We start from the raw sequence: 10,000 nt of genomic DNA, 5'->3' as shown, positions 1-10,000 counted from the left end.
GGGATTTTTCCCCGTCTTCTCTTTTTCTGTATGAGTGGACAGAGAAGAGGGGGAGGGTCGCCGATTAAATGAAGTGGCCTTGCTGTGGATGTACTGTGTCTTGCTACATTCCTTCAGATCCAGGGCAGTAGGCGAGATGCAGGGATGACCCGTCATCCAGGAGAAGTCAAGATAAGAGGGAGGGTGGAGGTGAATGGGAGTGGAGTGCAGTATATGGGGATGGAGTGGGTGGGAGTGGATTTTATGCCTATGTTTTTTTGTTACCTCCCTTCTAAGGGGATATATATATATATATATATATATATATATATATATATATATATATATATATATATATGTATATATATATATATATATGTGTGTGTGTGTGTGTGTGTGTGTGTGTGTGTGTGTGTGTGTGTGTGTGTGTGTGTGTGTGTGTGTGTGTGTGTGTGTGTGTGTGTGTGTGTGTGTGTGTGTAAACAAATACATATAAGTAAATTAACAAATAAATTTACTGATAAACAAACAAATAAAAAAAATAACAAATGACTAAATAAAAAGAATTAATAAAAATCTGTACATCGACCAAAACAAGTCTCCCGAGTTTTGAACCGTGACCAGAACTGAATGTCAAAACTCGAACATAACTACAAAATATATATATATGATACTTTCGTATCCCTGGACAAACCGACAAAAAATAAACAAATAAAACAATACGTACATACATTCATATATATATATATATATATATATATATATATATATATATATATATATATATATATATATATATATATATATATATATATATATATATATATATATATATATATATATATATATATATATATATATATATATATATATATATATATATGCCACAGCGTCAAATACGAATGCAAGGGACACCGACCAGCAACACATACAACACATAAAAAAATCCCAACTTGACACAATTAAATCCTTTGCGCCGGGCGATCTTATTCAGCCCGTTCTGAGCATCTCAAACCCTTTCAGATGTGAGGCACACTTTAATAATTTTGTTCTGTCTAACGTTAGGTGATTTGTAGTTTCTAGCGTCAGAGGGTTCTCAAACTCCCGTTCTGCTTGGAGTTGTGTGATAACATTACATTTTAGCCAGAAAAAATCTATCGAGGCCAAACATATATTTCAACTGCTTGAGATCACTTAGAACTAAATAGATTAATAAATAAATGAATAAATAAATAAATAAATAGTGATAAATAACTGGATAAATAAATAGATAAATAGGTTTATAGATGATAAATGAATAAATAGGTAAATAAATGAATAGGCAAATAAATGAACAAATGGATAAATCAATAAATAAATAGATAAGGTCAATTATTTGGTAGATAAGATAGGGAATGGATAGGTAAACACATAAATAAATAATTAAAAACTTTAATAAATAAATAAATAATAAACAAGTAGGCAAAGAAATAATCAAGTAAACAAATAAGTTATAAATAAATGTATAAGTAAATGAATAAAAATTGGAACAAATTAACAAAAACATAATAGGTACATAAATTAATAAATAGTCAAGCAAGTAAATCAATGCGAAAAATAGATATACAGAATAATCAAGTTAATAAGTATTTGAATAAATAAATAAATAAATGAATTAATGAATAAAGAAACAAAGGAAGCAATAGATAAATAAATAAATGAACAAATAAATAAATTAATGAATCTATGAATAAAGGAACAAATGTTACCAGAAATGACCCGGTCGTCCGCAAGAGGCTAATAAAGACTTGTTGTGGTAATTAGAGCCACATCAAGCATTACCTCATTATTACTTTATCATTACCTAATAATTACCTTGACCCTTATCCTTCATTAAGTCACGACTGGTGTGGTCAAGAGTGCAGCTATGAGTCGTGATTGTGGTTTGATATATGGTCTTGATAAGGCTACGCAAGCATATAGGGCAAAGGTGGCGGTTTTGAAGAATTTGTGAAAATGTTTAAGTAATATTCAAACGCATACTCGCGTGCAAGCAAATGCACACACGGACATAAGCATACACACACACGCATATAAATACATACATACACATACACACACACACACACACACACACACACACACACACACACACACACATATATACATATACATATATATATATTATATGAATATATATATATAGTATATATATATATATATATATATATATATATATATATATTTCTTGGGCACAGGTTTTCTCTCAAACAATTCTGGTTAAAATCAACTGCACTGGATGCTTTGATGATTTTAAGGTAGGAATTCTTGATCTTTTGAAAGATCTTCTTATCACTTGTAGAAAGGGACTGGATGAAATGATTCATTTCTCTTTTATGAGTAGCATAGCTCACTTATTGTGCTGTTGTATGCCGACTTGGTTAATTATCTTCTAGTAACAGAGGTAACTGTTGACTATCTTTCACCGAAACTCAGAGTTTTTCGCCTCGGTCTGAGGCTTCTTCAGGGTGTAGACTGCGGGTTGTTAATTCACTGGAGGTTAGGAGAATAGTGAGGAAAGTTATCCATGTAAGGGTATATATATATATATATATATATACATATATATACATATATATATACATACATATGTTTCTGTATATATGTATATATATATGTATATATATATATACAAATATATATATGTATATATACAAATATATATATGTACAACACTGAATGGGCCCCTGTGAATAGCGATACATTTTTATTAACCACAATGCACTTTCATTCTAAGCCATCAATATCGGGAGACCCGATGGAGGTTAACATGCAGAAATTTAAACGCAGAACGCCCAAGGAGTCGAACCTAGGCTAGCGCGTGTCAAGTGCTAGGGACTTAACCGATTGCTCCATCAAGATATATATATATATATGTATATATATACATGTATATATATATATATACATATAATATATATATATATATATATATACAAATATATGTATATATATTATATATACTGTATATGTATATGTATATGTATATATATATATACATATGTATATATATGTGTGTGTGTGTGTGTGTGTGTGTGTGTGTGTGTGTGTGTGTGTGTGTGTGTGTGTGTGTGTGTGTGTGTGTGTGTGTGTGTGTGTGTGTGTGTGTGTGTGTGTGTGTGTGTGTGTGTGTGTGTGTGTGTGTGTGTGTGTGTGTGTGTGTGTGTGTGTGTGTGTGTGTGTGTGTGTGTGTGTGTGTGTGTGTGTGTGTGTGTGGATGCCTGGAACAAATTGGACGAAACAATAGTGTATGCAAACACCATACAAGAATTTAAAAACAAACTAGATATTGCGTGATAGATAGACGGGTCACCACGAGCATAGCTCCCCTTTCCATATATTATAACTAGGTAATTAAACTAGGTAAACACACACACACACACACACATATATGTGTATATACTGTATATATATATATATATATATATATATATACACATATATATATTTATTTATATATATGTATTCACAGTTTCTCTCTTTCACTCTCTCTCCCATCTCTCTTTCTCTCTCTCTCTATCTCTCTCTCTCTCTCTCTCTCTCTCTCTCTCTCTCTCTCTCTCTCTCTCTCTCTCTCTCTCTCTCATTCTCTCTCTCTCTCTCTCTCTCTCTCTATCTATCTATCTATCTATCTATCTATCTATCTATTTATCTATCTCTCTCCCTCTTTCTCTCTCTCTCTCTCTCTCTCTCTCTCTCTCTCTCTCTCTCTCTCTCTCTCTCTCTCTCTCTCTCTCTATCTATCTATCTATCTATCTATCTATCTATCTATCTATCTATCTATCTATCTATCTATCTCTCTCTCTCCAATTCCCACGAACCTAGACAACGGGACCTATACTCACTGACCTTTTGCAAAATTCCCCCTTCCCCCCAACTCCAACCCCAACCACCAGAACCTCTAACCATCTCTAAACAGTTTCATTTCTCTTCGTTCGCAGGGTCCCTCTCCAGCCCAAAACTGCTCTGTTTCTCGCTGCTCCTACTCACCCACTTGCTCCTCGCAAGCTGCTCCTCCGCCTCCTCCTCCACCTCCTCACCCGAGGTCTGCAACAACAGGAGCAGCGACAGCCGCAGCAACACCAAGAACTCCACTTCCTACAGCAGGCCAGCGCCGGTCCTCGAGAGAAACAGCAGGAGGGAAAGCAGGAGGAGCAGCTTTAGTAAAGGAGGAGGAGGAGGAGGAGGAGGAGAAGGAGGAGGAGGAGGTACTTGCAGCAGGCCCCGAAGTGGGAGGCGGAAAGGTGTTGTAGATGGCGCAAGGGTGCGCCTTCTTTGCGTCGTCTAAGACTGGTTTGGCAGTCGACATGACGTCACGACGCTGAAAATAGCAAGAGTATGGGAAGAACTTGAAGGAAAACAGGCCAAAAAAAAATATATATATCAAGATGGAAGAGCAGAAAAAAAAAAGTTATCCCGAAAATAAAAGTAAAAAAGAAATCTGAACAAATGGAACGGAAGAAAAAGAGAAAATAGAGACGGTAGGCGAGAGAAATAATGTCAGGGCGGAAACCTCCGCGCAAACGTGTGAGAGCATGATAAGAAGGAGAGATGGATTTGGAGAGGAACAAAAAGAGAAAATGGCGCCGGAGAGAAAAGTGAGAGGCTTGTGGAACAAAGAAGTCTTGAAATAAATTGTGTATTTGTCCGTGTGTATGAAATGTCGTCACCTATTTGTTTGCATATAAAGAAGAGCTATTGCTAATAAATTAAAGAAAGAAAAATTAATAAGCAATAAAAATAATGGAACATAAAAAGACTATATGAAAATAGAAAACACTTAGAAAAATTAAATTAAAAAATGTGAAAATATGAAACGAAATATTAAGACATAGATGTTGATATAATGTCACAATAAGTGTTTATAATGTGTGCTGCGTGGTGTGTTTGTTTCGTCCCGGCCTCATGAGCACGAAAACTTCGGGACGATTCCAAAACAGCCATCGGTGATTGTCACTTGCCTCGATTATCCAAGCATATTTGGCAAAGGTGACGATTTCGAATGCAATTATGCACCCTTCATATCACATTAGTATGTGTGAACTCATATCAACTTATGTGTATCTGAGTAGTACGTTTGAGTAATGGTGTTCATAGTGTGTGTGTATGTGTGTGTGTGTGTGTGTGTGTGTGTGTGTGTGTGTGTGTGTGTGTGTGTGTGTGTGTGTGTGTGTGTGTGTGTGTGTACGTGTACGTTTCCAAGTCCGAGTGCGTGAATGCATGTGTGTGCATGTGGTTGTTAAATATTATGGATACAAGTATTATGTAGGTATAGGACAGTTGCATAGCTAGATTAGTAAGCTTCAGCTGAACAGAGATACACGAAGAAGATGAAGAGCAAGAAGAAGAAAAATAAAAAGAAGATAATGAAGATGAAAAAGAAGATGATGAAGATGAAGATGAGGACGAAGGTGAAGATGAAGATGAAGATGAAGATGAAGATGAAGATGAAGATGAAGATGAAGATGAAGATGAAGATGAAGATGAGGATGAAGATGAAGATGAGGATGAAGATGAAGATGAAGATGAAAATAAAGATAAGAACGAAGGTGAAGACGAAGATGAAGATGAATATGAAGATGAAGATGAAGATGAAGATGAAGATGAAGATGAAGATGAAGATGAAGATGAAGATGAAGATTAAGACGAAAATGAAGATGAAGACAAAAATGAAGATGAAGATGAAGATGAAGATGAAGATGAAGATGAAGATGAAGATGAAGATGAAGATGAAGATGAAGATGAAGATGAAGATGAAGATGAAGATGAAGAAGGAAGATGAAGAATGAAGATGAAGATGAAGATGAAGATGAAGATGAAGATGAAGATGAAGATGAAGATGAAGGTGAAGGTGGAGGTGGAGGTGGAGGTGAAGGTGAAGATGAAGATGAAGGTGAAGGTGAAGGTGAAGGTGAAGGTGAAGGTGAAGGTGAAGGTGAAGGTGAAGGTGAAGGTGAAGGTGAAGGTGAAGGTGAAGGTGAAGGTGAAGGTGAAGGTGAAGGTGAAGGTGAAGGTGAAGAGGAGGAGAAGGAAGAAGAAGAAGAAGAAGAAGAAGAAGAAGAAGAAGAAGAAGAAGAAGAAGAAGAAGAAGAAGAAGAAGAATTCGAGGACCGCGATAAATGAATAAATAGATAAGTAAATAAGTGAATAAATAAATAAATAAATAAATAAATAAATAATATACTATCAAATAAATAGGTAAACAGACAAACAAATAAAATAGATAAATAAATAAATAGAGAAATAAATAAAATTAAAATATTTGTCACCCTAAGGAACTTGACAGCAATACTTAATAGGGCTCATCTTTTGATCTACCTTGTGTTAGAAGTCCTTTTCTTTTTCCTTTGTGGGGGAGGGGGTATCCGTACTGAAGATTTTATTGGCGCTTAAACCGAAACAATAAATAAATAAATAAACAAACAAATAGATAAATCAATAAATAAACAAATAAATAAATAGAATAAAAATAAGAAATAAAAGATGGTCAGGGCTATGTTGTCGTAGGCCTGACATCGATGCATGGAAATAAAATTACTACAATTCACGATAATCAACAACATATATGGTAATAACAATGACACTTTTAGCGAAAAGACGCTTTAGTGGTGCTGTGTTATTTATATGGAACTGTTATTATTACCCCGTTGTTGATAGTGGTGGTTTAACAACAGTGATCCTGGTATTGACAATGGTTGTGGTGGAAGAGGGTTGCCATTGTTGTGATGTCATCCATATGGTGACGTCATAGCTGTGACGTCAGTGTATGAGGTCAAAGAATATGTGAGATCATCCATTCTGTGACGTGTTGGGGATTGGCGGCGGTGGTGGTGGTGGATGAAACTCATCCAATCCTAATAGGATGAGATGGATTATGAAGTGTATACTAGAAAGAGGAACCACTCAAAGTTCTACGGAATATAAAAAAAAAAAAAAGTAGCGATGTACTGTCGTCGCCTCCGCTTTCGGAACATTTCGCTCACGCTGCGCGACAGCCGCAGTCATTGACCGAACGATTATGAAACTACCGACAGTACTCCAGAGTGCGACTGTGCCAAATTGAGAGAATCCATGCTGGTCTTGACTCGTGAACTTAACAATTCGGTCATGCCTTCTTCAGGAGGAAAGGCCAGTGGTCAGGAGGAGGTTCAATCAAAACGTTAAGTTGGTCCTTCATGCCCAGGGGAGGAGGGGAACAGGATATAAGGTTTTTTTTTTTTTTTTTTTTTTTTTTTTTTTTTTTTTTTTTTCCATTCACGACTGGTGTCTTCGGTCGCCATGTGCCGACTCGTGTTATGTCACTACTTTGACCCATTATGACCCGGTGTGACCTGAAATTATTTTATGTCAACCTCCATTTTATTATTGTTATTATTATTATTATTATTATTATTATTATTATTATTATTATTATTATTATTATTATTATCATTATTATTATTATTATTATTATTATTATTATTATTATTGTTATTATTATTATTATTATTATTATTATTGTTATTATTATTATTATTATTATTATTACTATTATCATTATCATTATTATAATTATTATTATCATTATTATTATTATTATTATTATTATTATTATTATTATTATTATTGTTATTATTACTATTATTATTATTATTATTATTATTATTATTATTATTATTATTGTTATTATTATTAGTTATTATTATTATTATTGTTATTATTATTATTATTATTATTATTATTATTATTATTATTATTATTATTATTATTATTATTATTATCATTATCATTATCATTATTATTATTATAACTATAATTATTATCATCATTATAACTATTATCATTATTATTTTCATTACTATCGTTATTATTATCGTTATTATTATTATTATTATCATTATTATTTTTATTATCATTTTATTACTATTATTATCATCGCTATTATTATTATTATTATTATTATTATTATTATTATTATTATTATTATTATTATTATTATTATTATTATTACTGTTATTATTATTATTGTTATTATCATTATTTTCCATTAAAGGGGGAAAGCCAGTCTTAATTGGATCCCATTAAGGCCCACTGGGATCTTCACTCTTTTTGTTCTGGCTTAAACCGTGTAATTCAATCCGGCTCAGAGGAACGAACCCCTTGTACCCAGGGCCAAGGTGCTAACCAAGGAAAAAATTAAAACCATTTCGTCGTGGTATTACATTCAGCTATCCAGCCACGTCAAGCAATAACTAACCATCTATCTAATCCTCTCCTCTCCACTTCTCATCCACATTCCATCTACCTCTCTACAACTCCACATACTCCACTTCAACTCTGACAGCCCCACCAGCAAGTGTGGATGATCCTCCACTCTCTCATTAGCTCTTGAGACCACGTCTGATTCACAAATCCACCACTGATCCACTTATTATCACCATCCACTTTAATACATCATTCCACAACGCCCTGAATCATTCTTCATTTCAACCAGCAGCCTCCACAACAAACATCAATTTCTACTCTCTGTAGCTATCCCCACTCCCCAGTACACTTTTCCACCTTCCTTCTACCCATCACCCACCTCTGATCCACCAGCTCTCCACCAATGCTTCGGGTGGAGTGCGATAAGGCGGACGAGTCTTGCCCCGATCGATCGGAGGCGGCTGGCGTTGAGGCTTCGTCAAATCCACAACTCCACCCACCCACCCAAATCCACCCACTCACGGGTGACGTGGTGGATATACAGGATCCACACGCAGGCTCTCATCCACCACTCGCTCCATCCACGCATCCGTCTTCGATCCACATGCCTATCCACCAGCCAGACACATACCAGCTGTTGAAGCTAGACCGAAGCTGGGAGGACCTAGCGGAACTCGGCCGCTGATTGGCTGTTTCATTGCAATATGGCGGCATACTCCCTCCTGCTGCACCAATCACATCCAGACGTCTCTCTCGCCCCCCCTCCCCCCCTCGCTGTTTTTTTTTTTCTTTTTCCTTTTCTTTTCTTTTCTTTTTAGGTGTGTACTTGTTCCTTTCATGACGAGCTTTCCTCTCTCATTGAAGAATCCCCAACATATGGTGAATATCTTGCCTTCGTTGCTTTTGTTTTTGTTTGTTTACTATTTTTCTCTTGATATAGACTTTAAAATACACCGACGCAACCTATTCAAAGGCAGACGACGATGCTCTTTTTTTTTTTGGGGGGGGGTAACATGTTATAGGCAGGGTTAGAGATTCTAATCCTTTATCATTTATTACTCGAATGCATGTTAAGAGTGTTCCCTTGTTTCTTTTGTCAGTTCCGGCAAGAAGATGTTTATGTGGCACATTCCCTATATCCATGTGGATCTATATACACTGAAGATTTCTAAATTCAGTGTACAGGTTCAGAAACTCCTCGTTGTGTATATGATAATGTATATTCATATTTTATATGCTTCCTTGTTGCAGTCGCCAAACTAAGATGAAGAGACATCATTACCAAGGAAAGAATAAAATAAAGGTGTTTTTTAAGTTCTGAATATGATATATCAAGAAGTAATAAAACATCTATATAAATATATATATACATATAAATATATAATTACGATATAGAAAAAATAGACTGGGCATCATTTCGGCGTCTAGAGTTTTCTGTAGCGTATAGATTGTTGATGTAAGAGATAAAAGATTGTACATAAAGCCCTTATCAACTGTAAATAATGTGCCGGAGAGATTACAGATAACAATTTCACCTTGAGGAAGGTGATAAAAACAACACAAGGTCAAAACGAGTGGGCAATTAACCACTGTTACACATTTCAATAGGTAGTTTAACTATTATATAAGAATGCGGAAAAATATATATATAGTTATGTATAAGCCTTTTATTATGTAATTCATGTAGAAATGTTATCTACAGCTTTTATCTAAATTCTGTGTAGAGTTGGTGAGGAAAAACAGTCATCATATGTTGAAATGACACTGTGAAATGGAATCATCTTTCAGTCAAGGCCAT

The 10,000-nt window shown here is 34.8% G+C and overlaps 1 protein-coding gene across 2 annotated transcripts in view; it reads left to right on the top strand.

The window, feature by feature from the left end:
- LOC143023774 (lachesin-like) overlaps positions 1 to 4,306 on the top strand; it is a gene marked incomplete at its 5' end in the record, with an annotated part of 136,963 nt that extends 132,657 nt beyond the window's left edge. For both annotated transcript variants that reach the window (XM_076182388.1, XM_076182387.1), the window contains 1 exon segment: positions 3,960 to 4,306. In XM_076182388.1, coding sequence (XP_076038503.1) covers positions 3,960 to 4,306 — 347 coding nt within the window.
- Between the last annotated feature and the right edge of the window lie 5,694 nt (positions 4,307 to 10,000).

The sequence above is a fragment of the Oratosquilla oratoria genome, unplaced genomic scaffold (genome assembly GCF_046742065.1).
Source record: "Oratosquilla oratoria isolate Oo_2021 unplaced genomic scaffold, ASM4674206v1 SCAFFOLD59, whole genome shotgun sequence".
NCBI lineage: Eukaryota > Metazoa > Arthropoda > Malacostraca > Stomatopoda > Squillidae > Oratosquilla > Oratosquilla oratoria.
Note: the sequence above shows the minus strand (reverse complement) of the source record. Positions and strands in the feature narration are given on the sequence as shown.